Source organism: Branchiostoma lanceolatum, chromosome 2 (assembly GCF_035083965.1).
Source record: "Branchiostoma lanceolatum isolate klBraLanc5 chromosome 2, klBraLanc5.hap2, whole genome shotgun sequence".
Classification (NCBI taxonomy): domain Eukaryota; kingdom Metazoa; phylum Chordata; class Leptocardii; order Amphioxiformes; family Branchiostomatidae; genus Branchiostoma; species Branchiostoma lanceolatum.
The window spans coordinates 5,595,156-5,614,208 of record NC_089723.1 but is presented as its reverse complement, the minus strand read 5'-3'; the positions used below and the strand labels follow the sequence as shown (position 1 = coordinate 5,614,208).

The 19,053-nt window shown below is 41.7% G+C and overlaps 1 protein-coding gene across 1 annotated transcript in view; it reads right to left on the bottom strand.

The window, feature by feature from the left end:
• Window positions 1-19,053, bottom strand: part of LOC136426553 (phosphatidylinositol 3,4,5-trisphosphate-dependent Rac exchanger 2 protein-like) — a 30,914-nt gene that overhangs the window by 1,883 nt on the left and 9,978 nt on the right. Inside the window, exons 10-32 of the mRNA XM_066415218.1 lie at window positions 18,499-18,599; window positions 17,694-17,847; window positions 16,927-17,075; window positions 16,041-16,171; window positions 15,159-15,293; window positions 14,268-14,416; window positions 13,697-13,782; window positions 13,284-13,426; window positions 12,721-12,832; window positions 11,474-11,602; window positions 10,709-10,827; window positions 9,755-9,913; window positions 9,142-9,337; window positions 8,455-8,662; window positions 5,051-5,267; window positions 4,367-4,457; window positions 3,680-3,811; window positions 3,207-3,248; window positions 2,494-2,711; window positions 1,664-1,766; window positions 1,104-1,247; window positions 867-1,016; window positions 52-166 (exon numbers count right to left, since the gene is read on the bottom strand). Coding sequence (XP_066271315.1) covers window positions 52-166; window positions 867-1,016; window positions 1,104-1,247; window positions 1,664-1,766; window positions 2,494-2,711; window positions 3,207-3,248; window positions 3,680-3,811; window positions 4,367-4,457; window positions 5,051-5,267; window positions 8,455-8,662; window positions 9,142-9,337; window positions 9,755-9,913; window positions 10,709-10,827; window positions 11,474-11,602; window positions 12,721-12,832; window positions 13,284-13,426; window positions 13,697-13,782; window positions 14,268-14,416; window positions 15,159-15,293; window positions 16,041-16,171; window positions 16,927-17,075; window positions 17,694-17,847; window positions 18,499-18,599 — 3,183 coding nt within the window. The remainder of the gene's footprint in view (window positions 1-51; window positions 167-866; window positions 1,017-1,103; window positions 1,248-1,663; window positions 1,767-2,493; window positions 2,712-3,206; window positions 3,249-3,679; window positions 3,812-4,366; window positions 4,458-5,050; window positions 5,268-8,454; window positions 8,663-9,141; window positions 9,338-9,754; window positions 9,914-10,708; window positions 10,828-11,473; window positions 11,603-12,720; window positions 12,833-13,283; window positions 13,427-13,696; window positions 13,783-14,267; window positions 14,417-15,158; window positions 15,294-16,040; window positions 16,172-16,926; window positions 17,076-17,693; window positions 17,848-18,498; window positions 18,600-19,053) is intronic.

Genomic DNA, 19,053 nt, shown 5'->3' with positions numbered 1-19,053 from the left:
AACTGACAAGTGAAGAATGAAACAGGCAAGGAAGACTTGAACAGAACTGACTTGAATCTCCTGTAGAAGGCCTGGGTGTCGTGGATGGCCTGCTGGTTGATGTTGTTCTGCATCTGGACAGCATTCACAAAATCCACATCCCAGCTCTGGTGGAGGTTCACTAAGGCTGGGCATAGTCAAAGCACAACTGTTATTTTTACACTTGCTCACTTGCCCACTTGCACACACAGGACAGAGGCACATAGCAGTCTGCCATCAAAACACAAAAGTGCAAGCATGTCTAACCCTCACAAGACGGGGAATAACAATCAATAAACCAAATAGTTAGCTGGTTAGTTAGTTAGCTAGTGAGCTTTTGAGTGAGTGAGTGAGCTTTTCATTTGTGAGTGAGTGTATGAGTGAGTGAGTGAATGAATAAATGGGTGAGAATGAATGGGTCAGTGGGTGAGTGAGAGTGAAAGAGTGAGAGTGATTTCTGTTTGACAGAATGAACGAGTGAATGAATAAGTGAGCAAGGGAGGAGTGAGTCACTTCTGTCTGTCCGAACGAACAAACAACCAAGTGAGTTTATTGTTGATTGTTTATTGTGAGTCAGTGAGTCTGTCAGTGTGATTTCTGTCTGACCAAACCAGTCAGGAGATGATGTTAACAAGGATTCCACTCACCCTGATTGAAGAGAACAGGGCACATCTTGATGCTGCGGGCCTGTAGTCTGCGGGGCAGCCTCAGAACCAGCTTTTGAGTGAGTGAGTGAGTGAGTGAGTGAGTGAGTGAGTGAGTGAGTGAGTGAGTGAGTGAGTGAGTGAGTGAGAGAGAGAGAGAGGTTGAGAGTGAGCGAGTGAGTGCAGGAGAGTGATTTCACTGACCCTGGTTGAAGAGAACCGGGCACATTTTGATGCTGCTGTCGGCCTGAGTGAGTGAGTGAGTGAGTGAGTGAGTGAGTGAGTGAGTGAGTGAGTGAGTGAGTGAGTGAGTGAGTGAGTGAGTGAGTGAGTGAGTGAGTGAGTGAGTGAGTAAGTGAGGGTGAGTAAGTGAGGGTGAGCGAGTGAGTGAGCGAGTGAGTGAGCGAAGGAGAGTGAGTGCAGGAGAGTGAGTTCACTGACCCTGGTTGAAGAGAACAGGGCACATCTTGATGCTGCTGCCGGCCTGCAGCCTGCGGGGCAGCCTCAGAAACAGGTTCTTCTTCAGGTAGAACACCACCTGTACTCCTGACCTGGTCCCCTCCACACTGTGGGTCAGCTCTACAGCTGCATAAGGAAAGGACATGTCAATCAGACTCTTTCTGAAGTTGCACAGCAATTCCTTCCTAAAAAATTGGACTTACCCACAATTTTTTGACATCCCAACTCTAGTCTTTGTCAAGGAATGAGCCATCCACAGCTTCTGTGATGTCATGTTATGCAGACAGAAGAAAATTTTCATTCACAAAGACCTGACTTGGACAATCAAAATCCAAAAGTCCAATTTTTGTGATGGAAAGTACAGTTCAGATTTGCTTCAAAATTGTATCTAAGAATACAAATGAACTTTGAAGTCGAATTAGCATCTTGGTGCTCATTTTATGTAAGTCAGAATATCCGAAAAGCATCTCTCTGCACTATGGTATCAAAACACAATGAAGGCAGAAATGCTAAAATTCAAACAGATTCTAAAGATTAGTTACCTTCGTGACAGTCCTGTGGGGAGAGAGTCCTGAAGATAAAGGTAACCTTGTCGAGGTCATTGACCCCAACAACCAAGTCTTGCAGGATAGACTTCTCATCATTCTGGAAAAAAAAACATAATCTAATGTTCATCTGTGAAAGTAATTTACATTTTGTGTTTGTTTGTTTGTTGGTTTTATTCAGATCTCCATAAATTAGTGTAAATTTTACACTATTCTTCCTGGATATCCACAATAAAATTAAATTCTAGTATACAGTAAATAATTACATTCTATTTCTGTACACAAAGTAAAGCTTAGATACCAACAAGCTTTCGATCTATCCACTGATCCTTCTCCAGTTGAATAAGAGTCTCCTGACCCTGCTAGCTGACACAAACCCGCAGCCTACGAAACAGCCACCCAAACTTTTAAAAAGTCAATTTTATTCCACAACCAATACTACAAGCACTCATATTTTCCCATGAACAGTCTCTGACTGGAACTCACTACTGTACAACATAACACAAACTGCAGGCTCTACTAACTTAAAGGACATGGTCTATCTACATATTAAATATTGTACACATGACATTGCATCAATAACAGCACAGCACACCACCCTAGGTGCTTGACCCTACTGAGGGTGTTGCCTACTACAGTCAAACCTGGATTCAGCAACCACTCAAGGGACTGAGAAAAATGGTTGCTCAGGATAGGGTGGGGTTAAGTTAGCGTAGATAAAAATGGACGGAACTGTTTTGATGTGGCTTGTGACTGGAGAGGGTTGCTTGCACCAGGTTTGACTGTATCCAAAAAACAGAAACAAGAAAACAAGAACAAGAACCTACCCAGTTCGGAGACAACATGGCCTGAAACATGACCATAACACCAATGGAGGCGGTCTGCTCCAGCCACTTGATGCTGGCCAGCTTGTTGTCCATCTTATACTCCTTCATGTTGTTGAAGGTGAAGTTCAGGGCCGCCAGCAGCTGCTCTGAGAAGGCACACACAGCCGCAGACAGAGCCTGGGAGAACACCACATCTCTCCTACTGCTGGTAGTGGGGTCTGGAGAACAATATGTTCTGTTAAGTGCTTATGCCACCAATTACACATTAGTAGTAGGAGTAAATAAACCATAACAAGTGTTATTCAATGAACAGATATTTGTGTAAAACATGCCCCCTTCTGATGTTAGTTAACATCGAACCTTACAAATCATACTTCGAGTACTTGATTCCTGCCACCAGATAATCAAATCAAATTCTTAGGACATGTAAAGAAACTAAAAAGTTAGGTCTAAAGGTCTATACTATGCTAAATATGCCACAAAGTCAAGGTCTCACCCATATTGCATCAGATGCAGTGCTTAATTTACAACTCCAATTGCTGTTTAAAAATTGGGCCATAAGTGGCCATCTACGTCTAGCTGCCACCATGTTTCTTGCCTGGGAAATTTTGAATATATATCGGCAATTTTTCTATCCTACTATACATGAAAGGAGCAAATTTGTTGGTTAAGCCAAGAAACTATTAACTACGCTTAGCTAATAACAGTCCTACCTTCTTTAGACAGAATTCCAAGGAACATGATATGTCTCAGCTCTGTAGAAGAAGCAACATTGTGACGTGTCAGTACTTGACATTCTATCAATAGCAAAAATGTCAAATATATGATTTTACACAGCAACATTAAGTAAGGGCCCTACAGTGTCATATGATCATTATATGATTGCAAACTAAGAGGATATATGTCCTGCAAGATTGAGCTGCTTTGTTTTGGAGAAGGCTGCCTTTAAGTTAGATCCTTGTAAACCCAAGTATGAATTGTTTTACATCATACAGGAGGATACATTATGGGACACAATGGACCTCCTAGACAAATAGTATTTTACATAAAAAAAATTCATATCATGTTTCTATCAGTTCTTGTATTGTATTTCTTTTTTCACTATGTATTGTTTGTGCAAAATTTAAAAGATATAAAAGAAATCAATCAATCAATAAATGAATATTAAATAGATAAAAATTTGTACCATGAGCAACTTTGGTGAGCTCCCCCACCAAAGTCTTGACCCCCTCCACAACAATGGTGGTCTCCTTCCCTTCATGCTGCTGTAGGAAATCCTTATAACACTCTACAACCTTCCCCAGGTCATGTAGCTTACCTACGAGGGGGGAATGTACATACGGGGTACACCATTATGAAGAAGTGTTCAATACTCAATGTTTTTCCATGCAGTTTATTTATCTATTTATTCATGAACCTTCAGTTACTAATGATTACATGCTTGATGTGGAAAGATGGTTGGTATTACTTGTGCACTAAAGAAAATTATACAGTTCACTTGAATTTTCATCTGTGTTGGTACAAATCATTCTGAAGCAAAGATGAACTGTAATTTCAAACCCTAAAAGTTACCGAAATTTTTGACAGCACAGCCTTAATGTCAAGGAATAATCCACTACCTCTGTGATGTCACCTTACAACCATCCCTTAACAGAGACAGGGGGCACCACAAACTTTCTGCTTACTTAATATGATCCACTGCTAGAGGATTGTGTTCTATCTGCATAACGTAACATCACAGAAGCAGTAGATTGCTCATTCCTCAACAAAGACTGGAGCTGGACAGACAAAAGTTTTTGAGTTGAAAATTACAGTTCAACTTAATACACATTAAGCAGGGAAAGACGTGTAATGCCTATGTGTGAGAAGTCACCTCTGAAGTCCCTGCATGGAAAAACCCTCTGCACCGCCTTCAGAGCCTCGTCCACATCCTCACCTCTCAGACGTTCCCAGAGATGACACGCCTACAGAGGTAACCAACAGTACATAACAATTTAGGTTGGAAGGACATTTGAATCGTTAGAAGTCTTTTTGAATCAAATTTTGAACACTTACCAATTTCCAAGAACCAGGGAGGAGTCACTGGCCCTTCCCTTTCAAAGAACCCATTGTTCCCCGTGTTGACATCTCTAGATGTCCCCGTTCAAGGTTCAAGGTACCAATTTCCAACACTTACCCACATTTTCAAATGACCAACTACTTTCTCACAGATCCTGGACACAGAACCAGACTTTCTTGGAAGAGGAATGAAAGAAGCCATCTACATCAGGGCTTTAGAACCAGCCCTTAACAGAAACGAGGGGTGCCATAGACTTTCTGCTACTTAATATGATCCACTGCTGACAGGGTCACGTGTCCTAAGGTGACGTCACAGAAGTGGTTGATTGCTCATTCCTTGCCAAAGACTAGAGTTGCTCAGTTGAAAATTTGAGTAAGGCCAGACTTGACACGATGGTTTTCTTACAAGCCGCAGACAAAACTGAACAAAATGGGTATGGGCTTGCATTAGATTTGTAGTCGGCAGATGATGTATCATTCATGAACAGTTGCCTTATACCTGTGCAAGAAAACTGTCCATCTCCCTCTTCACCACCTTGTCTTTTGTCACCACCATTTTGGACGCCCTCCTGCCAATGATGCCTTGGAAGATCCCCTCGAACTCCAGAAAGGTGTTGGCCTCAAGGTCATCCCCACTCCCGCTGCCTGTCGCCACCAGCGGAGGGTGCACACAGCCGACGGGCACAAGCATCTGATGCTGATCTCCTGACAACACTCTGCCATACATATAAAATAAAACATGGTGTATTGTATGTGTTCTTTCTAACTGGCCTAAAAAAAGTATTTCTATACAACTAAGCTTTCAACATGTTGACGGGTACTTTTAAAACCTGCTTTTAAGACACGTATCAATATCCTGTCTTCCAACAGGCACTAGCATCTGATGTTGGTCACCTGACAACACTCTGCCATACATAGAAAATGTAACAGTTACTGTAACAGTGAATTCCATATCACCTGAGGTAGCAGCCCGACCTAGAGTTGGAGTGACTGACAGCCAATTCAATCCAATCTGCAAGAGGGTTGGGACTTTATGTGTACCTCCCCAAAAAACACACATTTCAATGCAAAATGCACCAGAACTTAAGAAATTTTTGTCCTATACATTTTTGACAGCAGTGCATGAGTCACAGGCAAAGTCTGTTGTAGCTTGGAAGCGCTGTGTGAAAACTGGGTGACTGCTGCCAACCCCTGCACCAGGGAGCCCCGCAGCAGTATAATCTAATACTGGATACTACTACATGTGTACTACTACTGCTACTACTAACTATTCTATGGAAGCCCCGGCCATGAGATACAGCTAGACCCCATGGAATACTGTAAAATATAGATCTGATGTAAGATACAACAGTTACTATAACGGGGGGTGCTCAAACATCGGACGTTTTTTTACGCGCTGGAACTCACGGCGCTCCATTGCTGGTTGCCAGAGAATGGTCATGTTTTAATTAATCAATTTTGAACACATTCATCTAAAGACCATACTTGGACAAGAAATGTATTCATACTGTTCATGGGCCCTTCATGCTCCGCGTTACATGCGGAAGACGCTGTGAGACATTTTCACGAATGTACCTTCTGATTTAGTGCTACGCCAGATAGTGTGCCTAACTTATTACGCTTTGGTAATTTTGCTCTCTTCGGAAGTTGGTGATGAAGTTAGGGGAATGTAAATAAGGCTTGAAGTCTGCTATATTATAGCTTTCTTTTGACCGGAAAATTTTAACTGTGTGCACTTCTCACGTCATGTGAGAAGGGCTATATCTAGCGCATCCCAGCTCATGTTTCCACGGGAAATAGGCTACTACGCGGCCCGACGTACGTATTGAATGCGGCCCGACTTACGAAATCATTACGAAAAAACGACAACGCTTACATCAACAATACTCCGTCTACTTATTGGGAAATATCTTCGCCATCTCTGTATTCAGTTTCCTTTTCATAGACGGTACCAATCACATGTTAGCGCGTAACAAAACTGTGCGTTGAATCGTTCCGCCACCATCGCGGCCCAAAAAAATGGTGGGAAAACAACATCGTTTTTCTTTGGTCGGTTTTCTTCTCAACAAACACTTAAAGACCCAAATTTTTAGTGTTTTATGAAGTTATTTTTCTTATGTGTATGATAGCTGTGTGACTTATGTATCTGCTTGGCACAGGTCGTATATTTAGGTGCCGGGCCGTCTAGCTACGCAGTGACCCTCTACTTAGCGCTACCATCATTATTGTCAAAATACTACTTTTCGACAAAACAAGAAATGAATATGTACACATATGTTTTGAATGTAAATGACAATTATGTGCATGAACTTGGGTTATTTACCTTCCTTATCAGCATAGTCATTGGACAAAAACACGGCGTACTTATGCAAAATAAGATCAGTAAAAAATCTGTGCGATGTTAGAGCGCGTGCGATGTTAGGGCGCCCCCCGTTATGTTGTATTTGTGATTTGGAAGACTTTTTTCAAGGACAATTTTATGAGAAGTCAAGAAACTACAAAATAATGGGTTGCTGGAACAGGCCTGCTAACAGCACTGTTTAAAATATTAACAAAAATTCAAAGAGTTTAGATTTGCAAGACAAGACTTGCCAAATCAGATAAGTCTTAACACCTTCGAAAAGGGATTTGGAGCAAACTAATCTGAGGCCATTTGAAATTGATTGGAGTACAGTCAAACCTGTCTATAGCGGTCACTCAAGGGACTGGCCAAAACTGGCCGCTAAGAACAGGTGGCCGCTATGGAGAAAATGTCGATTAATTGACCACAAGTGACACATGTTTTCAGTACCCACTGAGATACATTTATTCAACGTACAGTACACATGTAAACAGGTAAGGCACATTTTAGAAGTTCGATTGTTGTTCTTTTACTCCTAGTTAGTTAAGAACAAAATACATGTTGCTCAGTTGTCACTTACTGTTCGTTTTCGACCGTTTTCAAACATAAAATCGTGGCGACAATTTTCCTTAGTCTCTTGTTGTGGCTTGTGTTGATCAGCATCTACCATTATGCTAATAGGGTACTCAGAAGAAGGTCGCTCTTTTGAGGGCTTTTTGTCTTTTCAGAAAATTGCAACAGCCCAAATTTTACATCATAGTAATATCATCCACATTCATTTTGAAGCTTTTGGTTTAGTAATTATCCTCAGTGATACTTTGCGGCAAAATAGATTTAGTATATTATACCTCCGTAACAGTGGTGTCTTCCGTTGACCTTTATGCTGCTACCTATCCAGTTTGTATCAGCGCCATTTTGAAAATTGCGCAAAACACGTTTTGAGCACAATTTGAATGAATTCCCGGTGAAAACGGAAATTGGGCCGGCATTCAAACATTTCACGAACTTGCCGCATCAGGTACATGTGTGGGTTGTATTTTCCAAAAGGCTGCCGTACTATTTGTCCAGTCGAAATGCACAGAAATGGTCAATTTTACCACGATGTACAAACGCAAGCCATGTGAAGAAAACTATACTTGACTTCGCGTCAAACCATGGATTTTCTAACAAAGATAAAACATTCTGGTTTTCTTTGTTATGATCCTATCCAGTTGAGGCCACATAAATTTGATAACTGCGTGAAAAAATGAAGATTTTGAACCCGGCGTGCGGTGGCGATGCGGCTTCTACCGGCGCGCCGTGACCGTTATCAACAGTGTTACTGTACTCGCGGGACCGAAAATCGTCTGGCCGCGACCGCGTTGGACAGGTGGCCGCTATAGCCTAATTCTTAATGCTTATGTCAATGGGAAAAATCCAAGGGACCGACAAAAAGTGACCACTATGGGCAGGTGGCCGCTATGCAAAGGTGACCGCTAATACAGGTTTGACTGTATCTACATGTATGTTAGAACAATTAAAGTTAAACTGATTTGATGTTTCGAACATGAATCAGGCCTTACTTGATGATGGTCTCTTCCTTGTGATCCAGATCGCGGACGGCTGTCTCAAGGACACACAGAATGTTGTGCATGGAGTCCTGAAGGTCCTTCGTCGCCCCCACGATGTCCTGTAGCCCCCCTTTCCCCAGCCCCATGGCGTGGGCTGCCGGGGCCGCTAGAGTCACCATGGTGCAGGAGGTGTGTTCACACACTGTAGGGTTGGAGCCATCTACGTACAAAAATAAAAAAAAATCAAAGTCTCATACCTCCTTGAAAGACTTGTTGAACTTTTCTACAAGTACCGCAAATTAAAGCTGCACAAGGGCTTCCCCTTTTGATTTATACTAGTATCCCTGGGTTTTATCATCATAAATATTTTATGAGCTATTCACACACTATCAATATCCTTAGGGTATCTTAACTTAGAATGCATATCATTCATCAAATGTCTGTGATTTGCAACACTTTGAGGATTTAAGCTCCTTTCTTTAATATGTGTTTTTACAAATTTTGTATTTCTATTTTGTACTAGTAGGTGCGCGTCCTAACCAGCATGGACCTATTGGATAGAGCCGCCTGGAAGCGCTGTGTACGTTGAAGACTAGCCACCCGTGTCAGGGACCCCTGCAGCAGTACAAAGTATATATGGATACTACTACTACATGTCGCTGCATACTTCATTCGTATTAAACCCTATTAAACTCGTACCAGCTGGTGTGTCTGAGTCCTCTGCCTGTTCCTCCTGAGGTTGGGGAGGTAAGGAGTGGGAGGGCCCCAGCAGACTGATGTCCAGGGTCTGCAGGTGACAGTTCATGGGACAGAAGTCCATGCTGAGCGGCGGGTTCTGTTTCATCCGCACCGCCTTGAAGGACGGCCAGATGTGGTTGGACAGCAGCCTTGAAAACTATAAAATGACATGATCACTTCATCAGATTTAAACTCCTGAGAAATTCCTCAACATTTCCTCTCTTTAAAAGTATGACCGTCACAGTACCTGAATCTGAATAGCCAGTATAACTGCCCTTCAGCATAACACACCAGCTTCACAGGCAAGCGACGTGGCAGTAGCTGGTAAAATTACACTGAATGACCTGTCACACCTAATTTTTGCATATCCAACTGCAAGCGTTGTTTAAAGCTATCTAGTAAGGATACATCTACTGTACTTGGTGGTAACAAGTTCCACTCTACGATGGTTCTAGGAAAAAAAATGAATTTTTGAACGCATCAAACCTGGGTAGATAACCTGGCTAAAATTTAGTACAATCATCAAATTAGCAAACGGTTGTTTATCACAAGATGTATATGATGAAAGACAGACCTTCTGGTAGGCCTTTATCTTCCTCTGTAGTATTTCCTTCCACTTATCCTTACTCATGAGCAGCCATGACTTCTGACCTTCATCCATCCTGGAGGGGAATGGGAGAGATTCGAGCTCAGCCAAGAACTTCTGATCCTCCTCTAGGTACAGGTTCACCAACTGTGAGAAAATGAACAAGAAGAAAAAAGGTTTAAACCTTGGATCTTATGATTGCAAAGTCAAGACGCTATCCTCTCATAGCATGAAAGTTCATTAAGACTGAGATATCCTGTATGGCTAGTACACCTGGACCAGTTTATGGTCCTACTACAAGTACAGGGTCACGACAGGTTGTTTTCTCTTTATTCTTTAAATCTCTATCTAGAGACAGTATCTCTCCTTGGTGCTGAAAGAGAGATCATGTGTAGGACTAGCTTTTACATCTTTACACCTGGTTGTGTGAGAAAAAAAGAAGAAGGTTCTCTTGGCCTACCCATGTAGGTTTCAACCCCCAATCTTATGATTGCGAGCAAACAATTTTTGCTACAAGTCTTGGGTCCTTCTCCAAGTACAGTGTCCTCAAATGTGCCAAGACAGGGCAGAAACTGAACTCAAAATGTTACCCACACTATTGATAACATATAAGGAAATGCAGCATATCAACACATGCCAGTTTACTAACAGTTTACAGAAAACTGTTGCAATGGCCCAGGGGGGAGAGTGTTTGTCTTGCATTCAGAGGGTCGGGTTCAAACTGCTCAAAAATGGTACAGACTACTTTCTCTGCCTAGCACTCAACATTTATGACAAAGACTAGGGGAGTTGAACACATTTCACTAGCACTGGACTAGCCCCCTACTGTAGTGGCCCATGTGGCCCAAGAACTATAAAAATAGAGTTGAGCACTGCCCTATACACTGAAAGGTGTGTGAAGGGTTGTCTTTTAACTAATGTATCATTAGAAAGGCTTTGTACCTTGGCAGGAATGGTGAAGGTAGTCTCGGACTCTTTCATGCCCTCCAGGACCTGGTACCTGACCCCACCGCTGGCCTCGTACTCGTACACAGCATAGTGTTCCAGCCCGCTGTTCTGAACTGCATGGAAGATGGAATCAATAAAATTGTTACTGACTTTTTAGATCTTTCAAGCCCCTATCACACATACAGTACCTTCCCATATCTTTGCTCCCAACCACTCCCCTACCAAGGTTTGAGAGGCTAAAAATTTGATGGGACAACACACTCAACCAATTTCATCAACAAAGAACAAATTGTTTTAAGTTTTGTGTGTTTTGTTGTCTTTTATATCAAACTTTTACATTGTGCATCATATTCCAATCAAAAAATCAAGAGTCACACAAATCCAATTTTGATTGCTGTATGGTTGCTTAGTGATCGCTATCAAGTGGAAAGGGGGTCATACCAATATTTAATGGAGGAACCAAGCGGAGGGGAGCAAGGGAAAGCTGCAGGCCTAGGCACTTAGGCAGACAGAAGTTTTTACATGTGCCTATGACATTCATGTACAGTCAACTAACTCTGCAAGAGTGACCCCCTCAACATGACCTGTCCATCGTGACCACTTTTCGGTGGTCCCTTAGATAATTTTTCCCATTGAAACATACATTAAGAATCCTGTCTATAGTGACCACCTGTCCACATAGACCAGAATTTATCAGTCTCCCAGTGTGGTCTTCTTGGGCAGGTTTGACTGTAAAGGTATAAGACCATTGTTGCTTACCATGCAGAGTGATCTTGTTGGATGGCGTGGTGACAGTCTGAGACAGCGGACGGGGGGAGGAGGGAGACTTGTCGGCCGGTGTACATGTGGCCCCGTTAGGATCAGACTTCGCAGAGTCACCGCCTTGCTCTGTAGAAATGGCGCAAATACGATTTTTGTTGTATCTTCGAGCACAATATGAACGCCGTAACGTTATTGTACATTTTATGCGGAAACTTTTTAATCGTAACTTGAAATAATAATGGTATTTCTACATACTAGAACCATTGTGTAAATAATTATAAGCTGTAACGACGCCATACTAGTAATTGTTTGTGTATGCTATCGTCAGTACACACTGCATTTGTACAAAAAATGACCACAAACTTGTACAATAAATGCTTTATTTCTTGAAGAACACCTTTGCTTGTTCCTGTGTGAATGACTAGTACAAAGTCTGCATATCGTGGCGAATGAATGGAGCGTGATTATGTACAACGTAGTTACTGTACAGTGTCGGGGCAAGAGGGAGGGGGGCAGAAGAGTGATCAAAATATAACGTGATGAAAATATAGCGGTTGAACACCAACCGCTAAAGCCGCTATAATAAAATCCCCGTTAAAAAATCAAGATTTACAGTATTTGATTTCACAATTAGCGATGCTTCAATCAGTATTTTGATATGCATAATTCACTATGTACAAGACATAGTCTAATTCGATTTCTCTCAATGTATTCAAATTATAGCAAATCCAAGTCACCTCCTTGCTCTATAGAAAAGGTGCAAATATTTGATTTGACAATATCAATGCTTCTATATTTTGATATGCCTAATTCACTATATACATGTACAAGTCTATCATCTTATAAACCAAGATTTCCTTCAATGGATTCAAATAGAAAATTCAAGTACATATTGATACTGTAAATGCAGAAATGTAAATGCAGGGGTTTAATTTCACGATAGGGAGAAACTTGAGTGCTCGCAGTGGTTTTGAGTTCGCGTTGGAAACAATAGTAGCGCTACAGTCACAATGTAACAGCTTTTCAAAGTGGTTTCAACTTTGCCGTAAAGAGTTCACCACAAAAATTACAAACATAATACCACCGCGAACATTCCTGCATTTACAGTATGTGATGATAAAATACTAAACTACTTCAACATGCTAACGTAGCCATTTGGGCACCAAAATTGTTTCGGTTGAAGGGTAAGGCAGCAAGGAGAAGGTTAAGTCTTAAGGAACCATTGATAAGTAGCTGTCCTGTACCTTGAGATGTTGAAGGTTCCCCATCAGTGCTACAGTCCTTCCTGAACCCCTCTTGCACGCTACTGACAGGAGAGAGGCGTTTACGGTGCAGGGATTTCCGATGCATGTGAGTCTGGAACAGAAATTGGGATCTAAACACCTTTCTTTTTTTGTTTCACATGGCTGGTAAACGCCCTTTAGGCATAACTGAGAGCTGTGGAGAAATGTTGTACAATGTCTTATACCCTGCCCACCTGGGACAACAGATGATGATGAGGCATAACACACCTGTCCAGTTTTTCTCCCTTTTATCCTTAAAGCACACTGACTTAGCCGTATGGCACAGATTCCTTATTGGTTACAGAGTTAGGTAGCAGGAAGAAGGTTAAGGTACAAGACTGGACATAAGACAATGAAATCTATAACTTGTTCGTACATATTTCCTATGTCTCTACCACATGTATGTTTCCCAAATGCAAGAACTTGAAAATAAATTTCCTATGACATTTTCTATTGAGGTATACTTTTTTTCAAAAAGGCAACTTCCTTAACTAATATTAGGATAGTGAAGTTATGAACAGTACCTCAGACTTTGCCCTCATGAGCCCGTGTGAGATGCGTTTGATGGCACAGACCACGGTGTCGTGTGGAGCACAGGAGACATCCTTCCCATTCACCTGCAGGATGCTCTGTCCTGGGAACAGGCCTGCTTTACCAGCTGGGCTGTCTGGGGGAATGGAACAAAAAAACAGATTGTAACTCTATACAGATAATAACCATGCAATTTGGGACTGTCGGTGGGAATGGAGCAAGTACAACTCAACACAGAAAACAGGAGTGTAAAAAACCTCTGGATTATACAGTTCGCTGAATGGTATTTTATAGATTGCACATTTTGAAAATTAGACACTTTAAGCTTCTAGATGCATTCAAATACATGTAATATAAAAATAGAAAAAACTCCATTATGTTCTTACTTAGACTGAATAAGACCTACCTGGCTTGACCAGGTGAACCACACATGGGTTACTACCTCGGACCTGGAAACCTAAGTCCTGTCTTGCTTGGACGATGGATGTAGTGCTGTGGTGCAAAACATATCAAGGAAATATTGTACATTTTTTTGTACATCATACCTAGATCTTAGACAAATAGATGATATTTTCCTTCGACAAGAATGAACTTTCATTTTTAAGATAAATTCTGCACATGAAAAACCTTAAGACATCAAAAGACATCAATAAAACTTTACCAAGATATAAGACAAATAAATGCTATTTTTCTTCAACAAGAATGAACTGTCTCTCATTTTCAAGAGAAATTCTGTTTACAAAAATCTTTAAGACTTTTCAATTGTTTCAAAATTGATGTGAAACATAATTCATCATACTCTATAGAGACAACATTATTACTACATTGTTTTAGGTTTAGATGTTTTACATCCATCAATTGGACCATGTGTGTTCATTTGTGCCTTAAGCCCTTATGGGTATGAATATGCAATAAAGATTATGATTATTATCATCATCATTATCATTATTATTACTATACAGATCTGTACTACTCACTCTTGTTGCTGTGCTGCGACTGTAATATACAGAACCCCACTCTGAGTACAGGCAGACTTGATCAGGGCCTTGATATTGGTGGATGTCAGGTTGAAGGAGTAGTGCCCATCAATAGCTTTCACCACCATTCCAGGGTACAGCCGAGCTTTCTGCAAAAGAAACAAGTCATTCTGGTAAGGCACTAATGAATCCCAAGAGAAAGATCAGAAGTTATTAAACTTTGAAGCATCGCTGTAGAATGTCTCAGAAAGAACAATGAATGTGGTATCATGTCTACATTAGTAATGGCGCAGAAACCAAAGGTGATGTTAAAGTGTTGTAGAGTGCATAGTCCAGTGGTTAGTGACCATGGCTCTGGGCCAAGAGGGCTGGAGTTCAAATCCCAGCTGTTGTCGCTCACGTGACTTACATGCTACTGGAAAAGGTTGCAGTCCTTAGGCCATGACATTAAGCTGTGCTCCATTGTTCATTGTGCTTGTTGAGCTACATGTACTAGTAGGAAAATTTCCCCAGTACAATGAATCTGTGTTAACTGCACATAGCATCTGTCTTCTGTTACCAGCACTGAGAGAAAAGCAAATTGTCAACTGTTCATAGCTTAGAAAAATTTGTATTCGTTATGAAACTAGACAAGCCATATCTCATAAACCCTGTATGCTCATACATCTACAATTGCCTTAAGATGCGAGAAGAAATTGAACATGTACAAAGCGGTATTAATCAGTATTTAGATTTAGTTAGGTATCACATTTTTGTTATCACTCACGGTAACTATATTCCTACTTGTCATCATGACCTGTACTTAGCTCATCAGAGCATAAACGTGCAACAAAGGTCTTTCATTCATTAAGCAAAACTACTTCAAGATCACAAACACTTTCTGTGACAAACCTGTGCAGGTGACTGGTCAGCTACCGTGACGACCAACAAGCCTTGATCTGCCTTCTCTAGGTGAAACCCCACCTTCCCATCATGCACCGGGACAGCGAGGGTCCTGGCTGTGAAGCTGGCCACCTGTCGGAAATCCTAACAGCAGAATATGTTTTGTTTTAACAGCTGACACTATAATTCCGGACTGACAGTATAATTATGGAAATTCTTAATTCTTAGACGAGGGAAGAAAATAACATTCTTTGATACTGATGACGTTACATCATAATGCAGAATGCCCATAAGTAAAGGGAAAACATTTTTCATTCTATATGATAAACAGTTTTCTAAAATTGTGTCTGAGGTTTGCAGAATTCTGTACCTGTAGACATCTAATTGTTTCCTGTATAGATATTGATAACATTTGTTACATATACATCAGGTGACAAATAGAAGTACATTTGTACGATCAAATGGATTCATCAACCACTCAGGGGACTGAGGAAAAATGGTTGCTGAGGACAGGAGGTTGCTCAGGACAGGGTGGGGTTACGATGTAACTATGTAAAATTGGTTGGACCGTTTTAATGTGGCTTGTAACTGGAGGGAACACACTTGCGAAGACTATTCTGCAAGGTACAGTAGCAGGAGGGAGGAGACGAGGAAGGCCAAAGAAGACCTGGCCATGGTTGGATAACATCAAGACATGGACTGCATGGCCTGAGTGCTACACAACTGATCAGAGAGGCCGAGGACAGAACAGGATGGGCACGGATCACTGCGGCTGGCTGTCACGACGCCCCTACGACCACTGAGGTCATGGGTCATGAGTGAGTGAGTGAGTGAGTAACTGGAGGGGGTTGCCTGCACCAAGTACCTAGTAGTTAGATTGTTAGATTGTACCATTTTAGCTGCAGCAGCTCCACCCCCACCAATGGCAGGCTGCTTCCCCCTGGCGGAGATCCCCTCCATCTCCTCATCAGCATAGAACCGGAACAGCAGGGAGTCATCCTTAAACTTGTACTTTTCCAGCACTGATGGGGGAAAATCAAGAAGATTTCGTCATACAATCGCAAACTATGACCATTCTTTGGGTTGGGTTTGGGTTGGCGTTAGGAAGGGCATCCAGCCGTAAAAACTCTTGCTACAAAAAAGACTTGCACTTGATGAAGAGTTCTGGGGCTCCCCCATCCATGTGTAAGCACGTCTAACCCCCAGATGATGGGGAACAAAAGACGTAAAACTGGATAGAGAGAGAGAGAGAGAGAGATTCTTGGGTGTGGTCGTGACTTTTTAGTACAAGATTCAGATGTGTTGTCTCAAAATGCTGTCTTAGATCCTTGTCGGCAGTTGGTTCTGTCACAGCCAACTTGAAAATCTTATGACATTAAAACATTTCAGATTGAATCACAAGGCTCTGCTATTTGTTGTTGTAGGAAATTTATATCAAACACAGTCAGTAGAAGAGTGATTGTTTGTTCCGACCCTTATAGTTGTACCAAAAGTTGAAGTGCCATATAGGGCAGCATTTCTTTGCTGTTTCAGGTATAGGGAGGGTTGCTAGTCCTTTCCCTTTAATGTGCTAAAGGCACCTCCTCAAACACAGAGCCCCCATTTAACATGCCTTCCAAAAGTACCAGCAGGCCCAACCCGAGATGTCCTTCACTTGATTTGAACCGGGATCTCCAAATTACCAGTACTGTCAGGATGCTACCAGTTGAGCTACAGGGACATCCCTTTTCTGAGATATATGTAGTCTTTTTTCTCGTGAGTTGCTAAGCATATTTACCATGATGCATGAAGCCACTGTCACACAGAGCCTGCCCCAGCATCACAGCCTCCTCCCTAGTCTTACAATCCCCCTGTTCCACCAGCCAGTCCACCAGACGGCTGGCCACCATCACCGACTTGTGCGTCCGCAGGTAGTGGTCCTTGTTCCTGGAGGAAACATGTAATGCTAGGGTCACATTTCCAAACCACATTTTCATTCCCGCAAAGCGCCCGGCTGCGCACCGATTTGGAAGTGTGAGCCTTGCATTAACAGGCATCTGTCGGTAATGCACAGTCGGGACACAAAGTATCATCTACTTATGCTGGGATTGAAATAGCAAATAAGTTGATGCTGCAGAATTGGACCAGGGTCTCACAGTTACCAACTTATTGGAACCAGGAGCTGAACTGTTAGGCTGCTACCAGTTGAGCTACAGGGACATCCCTAATATGCGTGTTACTGTACTACAGCATTATTTGAACTGCAAGTTTAAAACACCAGGCAAATACTGAAAATGCAGAAATGTTTGAAGTGGTTTTATGTTCGCGATAAGCTCTTTGCCGCGAACTTAAAACCACTGCGAAAATTTATGGCCCTCCTACCCCCTTGCCTACTATTGTCTCAAACACGAACTTAAAACCACCGCGAAAACTCAATTTTCTTCCTATTGCAAAATTAAAACGACGTGAACATAAATGCATTTACAGTATCCTTTTCCCTCCTACTGCAATATGAAACCACAGAGAAAGTAAATCAACAAGTTAATGAATTATTGTAGTACTTACTTGATGAGGGGGTTGAAGAGCCCGTGCAGTCGGCAGTAGATGTGGATGCCCTTGGCAATCATATCCTGCATCTCGCTGCGACCTTTGTACGTTCCGTCATCGTAACGGAACCTGTACAGCAGCGGCTCGTTTTTGAAGTGATGTTTGTCAACAACTGGGGGTGGAATACACATAAAACAAGTGCTTTTAAAAATAAATGTTAAGAAAAAAGATTGTGTTGAAAAAATTGAGATTTTTTGGTACAAAGTAATGAAGGTGAAGATAATATAATCAAAGAAAGACAAGGCTATTGATACTGATAGGATGTTTGATTTAAAAACTTTACAAAACTGAATAAAACTACAATCAAAAATTACACCTGAGCTCCAATGATTGCCATTGTGTCAAACTGTGTAGTTGCACAAAACCATACTCCAACTGATTTGAGCAGACTGTGTACTTGCACTTGTAACCAAACTAGCTTCCACCATTTTATCATCACCATGATATCTAACGGTCAGGTGGGAAAATTTTTCTTAAAGCTCTGTAAGATTTGGTGCAACAGTGTGCCAATCCCCAAAAGTGAGATTCCAGCCTTGTAATGGTATGAATACAAGCTGGAACTGATAGTAAAACCTCCCTTGTAGTTTACCCTATGGATTTTCACCTGAGTCAAGTGAGGACATAGGTGTTAAGTGCCTATCCCAAATTGGCCAAAGGCACAACATTGGGGCCTGCTAGGGATTTGAACCAAGAACCTTTAGATTCAAAATCATCAACAAGACCTCCTTAAGCTTGGCAGTTTGTGATGCCCCTATGTACCCACCATGATGTATGATGCCGTTCTCCAGCAGCAGCTGGCCCAGGTGAACACCCTCCTCCACTGAGTTGATCTCCCCGAGTTCCTTCAGCCATGACACAAACTCACTGCAGCAGAGCAGAAAAACTACAACACTTCAGTCTCAGGTTCTCAACACATTTCACACACTTTCAAAAGTGATATGGAAGGAATAGCTGGTGGTAAAAAGTCAATGCATGTACATGTATAATGGCTTGATTCAAGATCTGTTTCAATGTAGGGAAAGCGGGCTTTCCTCCACATTTTGTCAGCTGTTTTAGAAATTTATGGATGTTCTAACAGACACATACTCACTAAATCAGGACAAAAAAATAAACATCACTTTTAGTTGATGGTTTTGTGTCCTGCTTTGAATAAAAAAAGTCAGATTTTGGTTCCCTGTTTATTGTACTTATCAAAAAGAGCAAGGGGAATTTCTTTGGTATGATGAACCTGCATCCACTGTTCATAGTGTCTGTCTTCTCTGTCACAACCAGTAGCACAACTGTTCATTGAGTTCATTTGAAGAAAAATGGTTCAAGA